At 49.4% G+C, this 14962-nt stretch overlaps 1 protein-coding gene across 1 annotated transcript in view; it reads left to right on the forward strand.

Annotated features, from left to right (window-relative positions):
- The first annotated feature begins 3116 nt into the window (after nucleotides 1–3116).
- Nucleotides 3117–14962, forward strand: part of ACTN2 (actinin alpha 2) — a 64378-nt gene continuing 52532 nt past the window's right edge. The window contains exon 1 of the mRNA XM_074373267.1: nucleotides 3117–3346. Coding sequence (XP_074229368.1) covers nucleotides 3221–3346 — 126 coding nt within the window. The 5' untranslated portion in view covers nucleotides 3117–3220. The remainder of the gene's footprint in view (nucleotides 3347–14962) is intronic.

Consider the following 14962-nt stretch of genomic DNA (forward strand, 5'->3'; position numbering starts at 1 on the left):
TTATCCTCTGGGGTCTTGCTTGTATGACTAGATGATTGTTGTATGACTTTTTTTTAGGCCAGCTGAGAGCAGTGCTTGCTCTAGGACTAGCCTGGGAAACATTAATTCCATACTACAAGTCGTCTAGGAATAACCACTCCCACCCTGCGACTAGTCCAAGAAGAATTCTATTGAAGCAAGACCTTCCTTGGTACTCTGCTCAGTGCTCCGGCCGACAAGCTGTCTCGAGGCTGTAAACGGAGGCAGCCGTAGGACCCCCCACATTGCCTTCCCACTTCTCAGGACTCCTTTCCTTCACTGCATGATGTCTGGCGTATTGAAAGACTGTTGTTGCAAGATGCTTTGTTCCCCCACCCCCACCCAGTTGTTTCAAGAGAAAAGGTGCTTCCAGTCCTAACACTCCGTCTTGGCCAGAAGGATAAGTCTCTTTACTAATTGCTTGACTTTAGCTGTTATTTCTTTAAGTTTTTTTTTTTTTTTTTTCCCTATCCTCCCATTTCAGGGACTCCAATTACACAAATATTAGGCTGCTTGGAGTTTACCACAGCTCACAGATCCTCTGCTTGCTTTTTTAAGTCTCTCTTTTTTTCTCTCCACGTTTCACACTGGATTGTTTCCGTTGCTAAGTCTTTTGTTAGGCAATGTCTATCCTGGTGTTGAACCCATTTGGAGTATTTTTAATCTCCCGATGTACTCTTCGTCTCTAGATGTCCAGTCTGCGTCTTTTTAAAATCTCTTCCATGTCTCTACCTAGCATGTTTGATCTGCTCTCCAGCCTATTGAATATATGGAACACAGCAGTAATGATTTTTTAAAAAACTGAAGTATAGTTGACTTAGCAGTCATTACTTCTAATCTGCTTTCCTACTGACTATCGTGTGTCAGTTTTGGATCTGTTTTGATTGTTCTCATTATGGATCACGCTTTCCTGTTTTGTCGGGGGGTGGGGTGTTGGGGAAGGTAATTAGGTTTTATTTATTTATTTTTAATGGAGGTACCGGGGGTTGAACCCAGGACCTCATGTATGCTAAGCACACATTCTACCACTGAGCTACACCCTCCCCGCTACTCCCCTGTTTCCTTGTACCCCTGGTAGTATTTGATAGTTGCCAGTGCAAATGTTACCTTGCTAAGTGTTGAATGTTTGTGTACTCCTCTGGGTATTTTTGAGCTTTGTTTTGGAACTCAGTTGCATGACTTGAAAACAGTTTGATCCTTTCAGGTCTTGCTTTTGGGCTTTTTCAGGTAGGAACCGCACATCATCAGTTTAGGGCTAGTGTTCGCCCCCCCCCCCCGCCCCCTTACTTCTGGAACTCTATCTGATGCCCTGTGAATTGTGAGGCTTTCCACTCTGGTTAACAGAAATGGGAACTATTCCTAGCCCTCTGTGAGCTCCAAGAGTCATTCCTTCTAATCCTTTCAGGTGCTTCTTTCCTCCGCCTCAGGTGTTTTTAATCCCATGCATTCACTGATGAGACTCGAGGGAGACCCTCTGCAGCCTCCGGGGTTCTCTCTTTGCACAGCTTTCTCTTCTTCTGCAATCAGCTTTAGGCAGTAAACTGGGGGAGTCAGACTTCTCGTGTCATTTACTTCCTGCCTCTCAGGGACCATCATCCTTCCTTGCCTGATGGTCAAGATCTTAAAAAGCTTTGCTTAATGTATTCCCCCCATCCCTACCCCCAGATTTTAGTTGTTTCAGGCAGGATTGTAAATCTGCTGTCTTTTAATACATCTCATCTGGAAGCCGAGGTCCTCACAATTTTTGAAGCCTAATGTTAACAGTTTTTGTAATTGTTGGTCCAGTTTCTAATAGTTTAAATTTACTCATACACTTCTTTGGAGATTATGATTTTAACACAGAATTTAAACTTTAAACTTTGACTTTGAACCCAAGCGATTAGCTCAGTCACTCTTTCTAAGGAACTTTGTCCCATCAACAAGTATTTGAGCACCTACTGTGTAGCAGGCACATTTCTAGTTGCTGGGGGTTACAGCTGTGAACAAGATCCCTGGCCTCATGAGGTTCATCTTCTAGTGGGTATGTCTTAAAAAATGTTCGCGTGATGTATTTGCTAATTTGTCAAGCCTTTCTGCAGGAAGCTCAAAACAATAAAACTAAGTGATGTAAAAATTCGAAGGAACAATGATAAATCCAGACATACTTTCAGCTTGAAACCCGTCAACAAATTGTTAGCCCTGAACCACAGTTGCATCTGTGGGCAACTGGCATGCAATTTGGACATGAGGTGCGGGAGGCAAGTGCGCTCCTGCCTGTCAGCTAGCCTCTGGATTCCCAGCACCTGACACAGCGTCTGGGTAAAAGAAGGTGCTTAAAGCGATGACAAAAATTCAACCTCCTCTTCAAGGGACCTCATCTTGGCTCCTGCAGGGGCATGCCTGACGGGACACAGCTAGCCAGCACCAAGGGATGAAAGGGTTAAATGCGAAGCATCAGGGGGAGATGGAAATGTAACCTGAAGCAGGCTGCGGTCCTCCATTGTCAGTTCTTTTAAATTTACGATCGGCAGGTGAGAGCCGACACTTCTGCCTTTGCTTTGGTTCCTGACTTTTTTTTTTTTTTTAACAGGGTTGGTCCAAGTCCCTTGCCTTGATTTCCCCAGGCGGGGGCAGGGAGGAGAGGACGAAGAAAGAGGGGCTTCTGTGGCTGCTAAACTTCACTTGTTTACGGTCGTAGTATGTGTGTGGTGTCTCTGAATACGTGGAAATCTACGGAAAACGTGAACATGCCGGACAACTGGGACGTACCGGGGGCGCGGTGGGGGGTGGGTCAGGGCCCCGGGCCCCGGGCCCCGGGCCCCGTGCGTGTCTCCTCTGGTCCGCGCGCGTCCTCGGCTCCGCTCATCCGCCCGGGCGCCCGCGAGCCGGAGGGTGGGCGGGCGGCGTGGGCCGGTGCCGGCGGCCGCCGTGCGCGGCGCGGCGCGGCGCGGGGGGCGCGGGGCCGCGGCGCTAACGGGCCCCGGCTCGGCACGTGCGGGGAGCGGCGGGGCGGGGACGGGGGCGGGGACGGGCGGGGGCGCGGCCCGGGCGCCACGTGACGGGCGGCGCGGGTATTAAGCGGCGCGGCGGCGGCTCGCAGCCCGAGCTGGTGCTTCGCCCGCGACCCAGCGCCCCGGCCCGCCGCCCCGAGAGGACCGCGCGAAGGTGACCCGCGCCCGCCCGCCCGCGTCTCCGCCCGCCCGTCCGCCGAGCCCCGAGCACCATGAATCAGGTCGAGCCCGGCGTGCAGTACAACTACGTGTACGAGGATGACGAGTACATGATCCAGGAGGAGGAGTGGGACCGCGACCTGCTCCTGGACCCCGCCTGGGAGAAGCAGCAGAGGAAGGTCAGCCGGGCCGCGCGCCGGGCCCTCCCCGCGGGGCGCGGGGGACCGTGCGGACGGGTGTGGGTGGGGGGAGGCCGGGGGGTTCGGGGGTCCTCGTAGCCCCGCGCCCCGGTGGAAAGGAGCACACGTCCAGGGACGGGCAGGAGACGGCGCGTCGTGGGCGCGCGTGTGCGTGGGCGCGCGGGTGGACCGGGAGACTTCTCAACCAGGAATGTCGAAGGGAGAACGGTGCGTTTCTCTTTGAACCTGCTTTAGGCCAGCATCTGAAAGAGGCTCTGCCCGTCTACCCCTTGAGTCTGTGACCTTGGCCACAGTTGTGTCTCCTTACCTCCGTACCCCCACCTCAGTATCTCCCCAAATGAAAGAGGTCGAAGGAACAGCAGCCTCGTTCCCGTTCGCATAGGGCTGCCCCCAAGAGGAATTGAAAATCGTTTGTGGAATGTTTGGGGCTCCCTGGAGAGGGATGCTGTGTGAACAGTCACCCACCCATCAAACAGCAGTTATTTCACACTCTATTTATGGTTCATTGAGGTAAGCACCCAGGGACGAGGGAGTCAGCCAGCTCTAAAAGTTCCCTGCCCATCTTGCTTGGCGCTCTCCGGGGGCCCAATGGAACATTCCACTATTGCAAGGTTTCCTCCTGATCCCCTTGGCTGGAACAAGTGGGGAGTGCTCACGGCCCGGAGCCTGGCGGGGTCAGGCATGTCAGCACAGACCTGCTCACCCCGCCGTGTGATGACAGCGTTGTGGCAAAGGCCAAGTGCCCTGTGCTTTCCCCCCTGTTTTTCTGGGGGTGGGGCAGAGTGGGTTTCCCTTCTAAGGGCCTGCGCCTCAGTGGATGACCTCCGTTGACCATATGTGTGCTATGGGAACGCTCTGGGGCTGCCGCCGTGGGCCGTTGTCTGGTGCTACCTGGGGAATCCGTGTTTTGACTCCACAGTCAAACGCATGCATCCCATACTCCCCGAAACAGCGTTAGCTGAGGGAGAGAGGGCACTCTGGGCAGTTATCAATAATCGTTTGGTTTCTTTTTTTCTTTTTCTTTTTTTTTCTTTTCTTTTTTTTTTTTTTTTTTTGGTTATTTGTAAAATAACCATGATATCTTCAAATGAAGATTTTTCTTTTGTTGGCTAGTCTCTCTCCTAAAAAAATTACTGTAATTATTTTGAATACCTAATTTCGGTCCATTTCATCCTCCACCCTAGTTTCCTAAGACTTCCATCATCCCTACAGTCTTGGAAACAACAGAGTGACATGTGGAAGCTGAGTCTACAAAGGAAAATAAAATGCCAAACCTTCTGCAGTTTAAGTGATTTCCTGTGAGGGAAACGCATGGCCTGAGGATCATTAATGTGTTATCTGGGCTAGTGAAGGATCATCAATCAGAAAAAAAGTAAAAAAAAGAAAAAAAAGAAAAAGAAGAAAGCTTTAATTTTTAGCACTGAGCATTTCTTTTTAAAAAAATTTTCCCACAATTTTAATTACTATACTTTTTCATGGATTTTTTTTAAAAAAATCCTGTCTTTGTTTCAAAGATTTTTGTTTTCTTACGAGAAACAGTAAAATAGCTAAGGAATTAGACAGGCAGTCTGCTCATCATCTTTGAAAGTAACAGTCTAGTCACTGGTTTCTGTTGATTTTTTTAAATTATGGTACATAGCAGGATTGAGTTAATCTGTGTTTCCAAAGGCCACATTGACATATGCCTTTTGTCAAATACAAATTTTGTTATATTCACAATGTTTTTGGATATGATTTCATTGTAACTTTTTAAGTTTGGGGTTCCAATATTGTGAATGTATTGTTAAAGTTGCATAGCACTTGAAGTATATTATTACGAAGCAGACGTACATTCTGATCCCAGTACAGTGCTAAAAAGTTTAAAGTGAGAATTCCATTCTTTTCTTAGATAGATAGATAGAGTGTTGGAGACGTTGGGGGAAAAACAAAACAGAGCCAAACGTTCCATTAGGACACAGGCCTGAAGAGACCAGAAGACACTTGTGCTTTTGGTCCAAACCCACTCAGGTCAGTAAAATAATATTGAACTGTGAGCTCAGCACAGCCGGAGCAGTGGCCTCTATTTATGTCCCATGAGGCAGGCTGCTGGAACAGGACGAGGATGAAATGCCATTGTTTCTATTGTGGGCCACCTTCTCCACACTTGCCATTTCAGTGATATGCTGGGTATGAGGTCTGTCAACAGATGCTGGTAACACATGATGACGTCTGTGGTGTTATAATGGATGTGGTGCCTAATTATATCCACAGTTCAGAGAGTCTCAGGGGCTGTGGTAATCCTTGCTCTCTGGTGTGGAATTCCTCCCTACAGAAGGACTTGGTACAAGTCTAATGCTGTGTGTGTGTGTGTGAGTGTGAGTGTGAGTGTGAGTTGAGAGAGTTTTCTTTTACATAAAATTAACCATTACATTTTTTGGTGGGGGAGGTAAATAGATTTATTAATTGTTTTTTAACGGAGGTACTGGGGATTGAACCCAGGACCTCGTGCATGCCAAGCATGTGCTCTACCACTGAGCTGTCCCCTCCCCTACCGTTACACTTGGAAGTGTACAGTACAGCCATGTTACGTACAGTCACACTGTTGTGCAGCCCAGATCCACAGCTCTTTTCATCTTGCGCAAGTAGGCTCTGTATGCCCAGCAAACAAGCACTTTCTCTTCCTCCCTCCCCCCCGCCCCTGTCAACCACCATTCTACTTCCTGTCTCTACGAATTACTCCCCCAGGTACCTCCTGTAACTGGAGTCATACACTGTTCATCCTTTTGTGTCTGGCTCATTTAGCTGAGCATAATGTCTTCCAGGTTCATCTGTGTTGTGTCGTGTGACAGAATGTCCTTCCTTTTCAAGGCTGAATAATATTTCTCTGAATGTGTGCACCACATTTTGTTTGTCCATTCATCCATCGACACACACATGGGTTGCCTCTCCCTTTTGGTTACTGTGAATAATGCTGCTGTGATCGTGGGGGTCCAGACAGCTCCTCACGATCCTGCTCTCAGTGTTTTTTGGTTGCATACCTGGCAGTGGAATTTTGGAATCTTGTGGCAGTCACTGGTTTTCAATTTTTTGAGGACATGTAGTGCATTTTCCAAAAGGAGGCCATTAGAAGATGTTGAATTTACCTTTTCAAAGTGCTCCCCTTCCTTGTTTTGGGGGTGTTCAAGAATAGGTACCGTCACATGAAGTAGGCCTCTCTAGTGGACTTTCGGTGTTGGGGAGCGAGTGTCTCCTGGAGGCAAGGAGCGCTTTGGGCCGTGAGGTCAGCTGCGGCCTAATCGGGAGCTGGCCGGCCGGCGCAGCGATGCTGGCTATGTGAGCTATCTCCGCACTGTCCTTCACCGCCCTGCCAGGCTAGAACAGACCTTTTAAGGAAATGGCTGTGTTTCGCTATGTGAAGTGTCCTTGCATCCTTAATCTGTGTCAGGCTGGATGGTGGATAAACGTTTCTACCTGTTGTTGCCTTCAGAATTCTGATTCGTTGTCGTTGTTCTGAAGAAACCCAGGTTCTTCTGCACACTCCCAGTTCAGGTGGACGACTCACCGTCCACCTCTGAGCACCTGCTGCCTGACCTGTCATCCGGGCTGAAATGTGGCCGCGTGGGGCCAGGCAGCGTGGAAGGAGGCTTGTGCGGGCGGGTCCGGATTAAAGGAGAGCCCGGATCCTGCCAGCTGCCCCTCCGTGTCCCGAGCAGCAGCTGCTGGTTACTAAGGCACAAGGTGGAGGCTCCTCTCCCTGGCCCGGGGAGGCCGCTCTTGCAGGACATTTTCCCGGGGCGAAAAGGCACTAATTGTTCCATCAAGGTGAACGGTTAACGAAAAGCTCGTGAAACATCTCAGATTCGTAAGCCCCAGAGGAGTCTCAGCTGTCCGGTGCTCTCTGGTCGTAATCGTCACTAAACCCATCGAATTTCTGTTTCTTCAGCCAGAAGGTATAGCTAAGTGATCCCTGTCTTTCCTGCCTCCCAGGGTTTTTCGGAATCAAATGGTCCAACTAGTTTATGTCCAAGCAGCTTTGTCCACCGGCAGTGATACTACGATTATGGTTATCCTTGTGCAGCAGACGCCTGTTCGTGTCATCAGCGGTGTCGTGGTGATCAGCACCCTGCTTGGACTTGTCAGAGATGATGTTCATGATCTGTTCCTTAGTGACTTGGATGTACTTTGTGTGTGTGTGGTGAAATGCACATGACATAAACTGTACCATTTTAACCGTTTTTAGGTGTGCAGTTCAGCGACAGCAATCCATTCACGTGATGGTGCAGCTGTCCCCACCGTCCATCTCCTGGACTTTTCCACCCTCCCCAAATGAAAGTCTGTGTCTGTTCAGCAGTAACCTCCCAATGCCCCCCGCCCCCAGATTGAACGCTTAGGACGTAAGGAATTGTTTTTTGTTTTGTTTTGGGAGGGAGGTAATTAGGTTTGTATTTGTTCATTTAATTTCTAATGGAGGGACTGGGGATTGAACCCAGGACCTCATGCATGTTAGGCAAACGCTGTACCGCTGAGCTGTACCCTCCCTCTGAGAATTGTCTGCTACTAAGTGCCAGGTGCTTGCTGTGTAAACTTATAGGTAGTCGAGCAAGGGGAACCATTGTGGGCGAGACTCATGGGGAGAGGGCTTCATAAGAGGCTGGAGCTTGGGGTGGGCCTTAATTTGAGTAATAACTAAATATTAGCGGAGTGGAGAGGGGAAGAGAAACAGAGCATTCCTGGCTCGAGAAATAAAGTCAACAGCTTATTATGGGTTTATTTTAGGGGGCGGGGAGGGAGTGGTAAGTGGGACGTTGTAACAATAATGTGTTTATGTGACCCTTTAGCGCTGTCCAAGCACCCTCACATCTGTGTTTCATGGGACCCCCTTCTCCACCCTCTGAGACAGAGCTGAGGGGACAGGCTTAGAGAGGTAAGAGAGTAGGTGGAGGAGGCAGCCAAGGGGGCTCCCAACACCCAGCTCTGCAGTCCTGGGTGTATCTGCTGTTCACCATGTATCTGAGGAAGTAGACGGAAGACGTGGGCTTTCCTGAAGCTAAAGATGCAGATTCAGATGGAGAGAAAACTGCATAGGTGAACTAGGGCCAGGTGATGGGGGACCCTGGCTGCCGGGGTAGGTGTGGACTTCATTCTCCAAGCACTGCTGAGCTCTGGGGGGTTTTGAGCTAGGAGGAGCCATGCTTAAAGCAGAGTATTCTTGGCAGAATAAATCGGAGTGGGCACAGGCCTGAGGTGCGGGACCCAGGCAGAAGCCCCTTAAGGGACCATACCTTGGAAGTGGTGGCTTAGAGAAGCAGTGGTGAGGAAGGCATCAATGTGACAGTGATCAGGAGGGATTGTAAAAAGTATTACATGACCCCGTGTTGTTCCATAGCACGCTGTTGTATAAATCCAGCTGAGAAGACACCACCTCACCATGAGCAATCCTGGACTTAAAACTCTAGAGAGTGGTATTGACAAGTAACAGGCAAACTAATGTGGAGAGTCTGCTCGTCCACCAGGAGGCTGTGTCTGGACGGGAAGCCAGACGTTTACCGATGTGTCGGTCAGTGCAGTGCATGTGTCTAGCCTGTGCTGTCCAGAGAGAGTTGTGGATGGGCAGGCTCGTAAAGGCGGAATCTTGTATGAGCCCTAAGACGCCTGCCCCAGAGGGACGTTGTTCTCTAGACTCCCTTGGCGGCGAGGGAGAACCTCAGGGGCAGGAGTGTAAGATGGAGCAGTCTCTCTTTGCATCCTCTTTTAGACACCGTGATGTGTCCTGGGGTCTGCCCTACCCCTTCAGCCACGTTCCCCCAGGAAGAAACCTGACCCCCAGATAAGGTTTTCCTAGAGCGTGGGAGAAGGAGGAGAACTCTTAGCTGGGAGGTGTAATTAACGCGGCTTCAGAGACCTGTCAGGAAGCCCTGCAGTCGGTCGGTTGCCGCAGCTGGGAGACACCTACGGAGGCGGCGCAGCCCCGGGCGGGTGGGGGAGCCCCCGCGGAGCAGAGGCTTTGACGCGGAGGAGCACGTTGGAGGACAGTCAGAGCCGCACCGCTGTTGCCCTGGGAACCGTGGTGCTGATCTCCGGAGAGAACAGAAAGCGAAGGTGGGGGAAGCTTGCTAACTACTGTGCTAGACGAATTGCAAGGGAGGGGAGATCGTGAGGCCAAGAAGTGGGTCTTTCTAAAGAAGTCTGAAGGATGCTTTTGACACCAGCACCCACCTGCCTGAGCACGTGCGTGCACAACGCCCCGCCCCCCAGTTTTCTAGATCAGAAACTAGAGGCACCGAAGAGCGGGACAGACATGGGGCGCAGGCACGGCCGCTCTTGCTTCCATCCAGTCCGCTGGGGCGGGGCTGGAGAATGGAGTTGACACCCCCTTGGGCTTTCAGGAGCTGCTAGCTTCGTCCCAGGGACAGGAAGGTCCGTGAGAAGCGCAGAGGAGGCACCCCAGTTCACCATGGCTGGCGGAAGGAAGAGGAGGCATTTCCAAGGCCCCTCCTGCACGTTCCTTGCCGCGGCGCGTGGGAGAATCTTCCTCCCTGGTACCCAAGTGGGGGGCCTGGAAGTCACCTTGACGCCTCCCCCTCTCCCCGCAGTCCTCGGGGCCGTCCCCTCCTCCCGTGACTGACGTGCCCTGAGGCCCTCCTGCCCGGGCGGGGCGGCCGCCCTGCTCCATCCCCTTCCACACCTCGTGCTCCTCTCCCGGCTCTTCTCCCCGATGCTGCAGGGATGTTCTCTCTAAGACGCAAGCCTGGTCACGGCACCCCGCTTCAGGTTCCTCTGTGGTTCTGTGCCGCCTTCAGGAGGGAGCTCAGCCCCTCTGGCGGGGGTGCGGGAGGCCCGCTGGGCCGGCCTGTGTCTGCTCCTCCTCCCGCCGCGAGTTCTCACGGAGTCGAGGTGCTGGGCTGCCCCTGTGCCTGACCCCCGAGTCCCGCCTCGCCCTCCCGCCCTGGGAGCGCTTCCTCCTCGAGGACGCGGGTCACTCGGTCTCGCCACCCGCCCGCCAAGGACCGTGAGCAGTGCCCCTCTCTGTCCCCGCCCCCACACCTGCGCAGAGGCTGCACTCGCACTTGTGAAATAAGGACTTATGAGTCATATTTCTGAAAAGACCTTAGTGCAGTGAACTTTCTTTTTTGCAAGCTTTTTAACTCCTTGAGCTACAGATGTATTAACTGCAACTCGTACTTGTAGCCTAATGCCTTTGAAAAATGTTTTCTCAAAGCGTTCTCTCAAGTTCCCCAAATGATGGACGCCTCTGGCTTAGTTCTTATGCTAAGACTGAGCCTACAAAGATGAGCTGTTTAATTAAAAAAAAAAAAAAGACTCACAATTTAGACATTCAGGGAATTTTAAAAAAATCCAACATGTAGATTGATTTAAATGATACAAATGTGCCATCATTTTAATAAACAAAGTTCTGGTAACCTAAATTTGACTTGAACTGATGTTTTTGTCCAGATTGACAGCCTTTGCCCACATAATAAAGAAAATTCCAAAATTCACTTATGATGCAGACAAGTATAAATTTAAACTTGTGTTTCTGCATGTGAGACACAGTAAGACGACAGTTTTTGGAAGACGTGGAAGGCTTCCCAGTCGTGGAGTTGGAAAGGAGGGAGGCGATACAGGTGGTTCTGCAGAGTGTGTGTGCCTCGGGGCAAGAGTCAGCCTGAGCAGCCTTGGTATGAGCCAAATCCCAGACGACAGGGTTAGCGTGGCTTTGAGTCGTCCTGTTTTGTGTGTGTGTTTTTGCTGAGGGATAAATGTGTTAGTCATCGTCTCTAGAAATGACTATACAATGAAAATAGATTCTTGTTAGCATCCGTTACAGCCTTTTCATTAAAAGGCATGCTATCCTGGAAAAAAAAAAAAAAACAACAAACCAACTCTCATGTATTAGTGGTTGTGAGGACCAAATGGACAAGTAGGTGAATATGAGATTGGGGGAAAATGCGAACAGTGTTCAGTATGGAAGGTATGACTGAGTCTTATACAGATAATTAAAACTGAGCCTGGCAAATCAAGAAATCCTATTAGAGTCATGAGGAGTCTTTAAGTTACTTCATTATTATCAAACAAGATGTGAAGATAATAATTACTTCAAAGATAGATAATCTATCTCATTGCTTTTTAGTAGGATTTTAAGATATTTTATATGTACTGGGTTGAATCCTATGACATTTTTACTACTGACCAGTTTGACCTTCAGAAATTGCAGTTTCTCATTGTGGTTCAACCCGGTGAAACCACTGTACTGCCCTCGTCCCACTGTATTTGAGGTCCACACAATAGCCAAGCCCTGAAAGTGAATTCAAATCATTTCTAGGTTTATCTCTAGTGGCTTTGTTGTTCGTCTGGGTTAATAAGGGAATGGTTACGTTTTGCAGAAGCTAAATATGTGAGATTTGGACTGAGGGCTTGGGAGCTGATGGAAATACCAGGGAGAGGGGTCAAGCCCACAGATCGAGGCTTCGGAGCTACCTGCTCGGAGCCCGTGGGGCGGTACAGCGGGAGGCCTACCTGGGAGGCGCGGCGGTCAGCTGAAGTCCGGGCGGGGATTACCTGAACGTGGGTGAAGATGTGAATTTTTTGGATGTCTTGGAACCCCTGGAACTGTTGAAATGTCTTCAGTTTTCTTCCTGGAGAAATCTCACCTTGGTATCCCATTGGAACCCCACCAGTCTGTCAGAATCTGGCATTTGAATTGGTTTGGTCGCTGGAACAGAAACCCAAGGATTTGGCATCTTGGAGATCAGTTATGCTTTCACAGGAAGTGAAAGGCTGTGAGAAATTACTGTGGTGGGGTGCTCACGTCTGTGACCTAAGATCCTGCATTTGGAGTGGCCAGGGAGGGGCTTGACTGAGGAAGACTTTATTGAAAATTCGTGAGGATTGCTGAAGCAAGCAGTTTTGTGACTGAAAAATACTCATTCCATGTTAACATACCAAATGTAGAATTTAACCACAAAGTTGGTTTCTCTTTTCTGTTTTATCATTTATAAAACTAAGGAAGTGAAATGAATTATTGTCCTCATTTAGGTGTTTTGTTTTAAGGTTTCTTTAAAAAATATGATTGGTATTTTTGGATGTTGGAGGGTATCGGTCATGAAGACCTTTAGAAGACACGTACAGAGTTGTAATCAGTTTGGAGATTAGCCATAGAGGGTAATATTTTTGTATCTTAAAACATGCCTTTTGGAGGGGAGGCGGGGGTGAGGATCAGTTCAGGCTGGAATGTGGGGAGGAGATGTTAGTTGGAAAAATGCAAGCCGTGTGTTTTACATTTTGTGCACAGTGTAATTTCTCTTCTGTAGTTGCAATTTATGAAATAGGAAGTGGCCGATGATTTCATTGCATACCTTTCCTGTTAAATTTTGGGACAAAAGTTTTGTTTTTTTTTTTTCAGTATAACAACAAAAAGTATTCCAGTAAGATAGTGAAAGTGATATTTTAATATATGGAGTTTTGCCAGCTGATTAAAAAAAAAAAGAGGGGAGGAGTGATTTGGCACATGGTCCCTAGCATCCTAAGCCATTCCCTCTAGACACAGCAGCTATTTCTTGAGAATTTCAGGGCACCATTTTCACCGTAGGTATTATTTTATTCGATCATCACAACAGTCTTAAGAGATGAGTATTGGGATCCTCATTTTTCAATTAGGGAAGTAAAGTGACTTGCCTGAGGGTGGTCGAGGGTGGGGAAGTGGTGGCTGCAAAATGCAGACAGAATTTGGTCTAAATTACAAAGACATTCTCTCTTACAACTGCAGTTTTATAAAATATGGAGGGTGCTAATTATTCTATTGCATATTTTGGTCCCCAAGTGGCAGAGCTAAATTTTGGAACCAGGCTGCTTCGCTCCAAAGGTGGTGCTTTTTAACCACTAAACTTTTTCCCTTTTTGTTGCTTTCTGCTCAGAGTTTTAACCAGCCACCCAGACCAAAAGCCTGGAATTGAGTCTTTCTCGTTTTTCACTTGTCCAAAACCTACTGCCCATGTGAAAGAGTGTGTCTGAATTTTGAATTTCTAAACGGCAACTGGGGGAACACCTGATAAGAATGAGAAGGCTAAATTTTGAGATGTGGAAAATACTGTCACCCCAAAGTTTTCTCCCAGTCAGGCTCTGGCTGGTGCTGTGTCCCGCGGAAGTGCCCGAGGAAAGGCCCAGGAAACCTCTCGAACGGAGGCTTGTAGGACGGGCCGTTGCAGGCACGTCTCTGGGATGAGCCGCTGGGCAGTCTGACGCAGTTCCAGAAGAAGCTGGTGCTCAGATGCCTGAGTATTTGAATCAGCCCCCTTTTGGAAGCAGAAGATGAGACTTCAAGGGGCGAGCGCGGAGATCAGTCCCCCTCCTGCACCGTGGTGCCCTGGGGACGGGCACGCTCTCCCAGGTTTGGCAAATGGCTGTGCCCAGGACTCCCTTTGCTTTCTATGTGAAAAATCCTGCTTTTCTTAGATTTCTGTAACTTTTCAGTATGGAGCAGGTCAAACATACCCAAAAGCCAGAGGATGTAGGATGCAATGAGTCCTTCTAAGTCCCGCTGGCCAAGGAAAACCCAGGTGTCACCAATAGGGGATGTCTGGTTATTTTTTTCTCCCCAGCTTTATTGAGGCGTCATTGACAAATAAAAAATTGTACCTATTTAAAGTGTGTCCAGTGTTTTGATAAACGGGTACATTGTGAAATAACGACCAAGGGATCTCCAGTTCTAAAAGGGAAAAAAAGTGTTGACGTTCAAGGAGAAATTTGGAAGCAGCACCGCCGGTAGGCTGACAGTTGCCTTCCCTGTTTTGAAATGCCTCTCTCCTCCCTGCAGACCCCACGCTGTCCGGGGACCCCTTTGGGCTGCGCCGGCCCCTCCCCGCTCTACTTGGGCGCCTCTCCTACCCTCCTGCTCCTAATAATTTCTCATGCCGTTAATGTTATGATTGTCTGTTCCTAAAAGCCAAAGAGCGCCAAGATGTGCCCTTCCAGAGATCACCGATATTTTAAGGATGACCTTTTTAAGACAGCAACGCTGTTGTCTGATTCTGGAAAGGACCCTCATGGTGAGTTTCAGGCTTGAAAGGAGAAGAGGATGGACTTGAGCTAAGAGAGCACGTGGGGCAGAGGGGGAGCCTCTGGACGTCTGGGACCCTGGTTGTGGCCCCGTGTAGGGGCAGGACCGATGGGATCCACGCAGTGTGTTAGGGGCTTCTCTCCTCCTCCTGTAGGCGCACCCCGTGAACCGACCCTGTAACCTCCAAGTTCATCCGTCTAGGCCTCTTTTTGCTCCTGCGACACCGCTTTTACTGCTTGGAGTGGCGAGCTTGAATTTGAGACAGGAGGTGGAAACGGTGTCTTAAGACGCTGAATTTGATCCTTCTGCATCTTTATTTCCGCCTCCACCCCCGGAGTGCAGCCGGAGGCAGGAGCACAACAGACACTTGAAGGGTTCTTGGGGAGAGATTATTTTTAGGGGCAGTCTTGCCAAGACAGCTTCCGGAGATTTTATTTAGACACAGATCAGGCCTCCACCTGCTCAGGTATGTGGATTTCTAGGGGAGCTCTGGAAGGGATGGGGGGCTCCCTGCACGCAACAGTTCTAGGCCACCTCATTCTTCACAAAGATTCATTTCA

This window comes from Camelus bactrianus, chromosome 11 (genome assembly GCF_048773025.1).
Source record: "Camelus bactrianus isolate YW-2024 breed Bactrian camel chromosome 11, ASM4877302v1, whole genome shotgun sequence".
NCBI lineage: Eukaryota > Metazoa > Chordata > Mammalia > Artiodactyla > Camelidae > Camelus > Camelus bactrianus.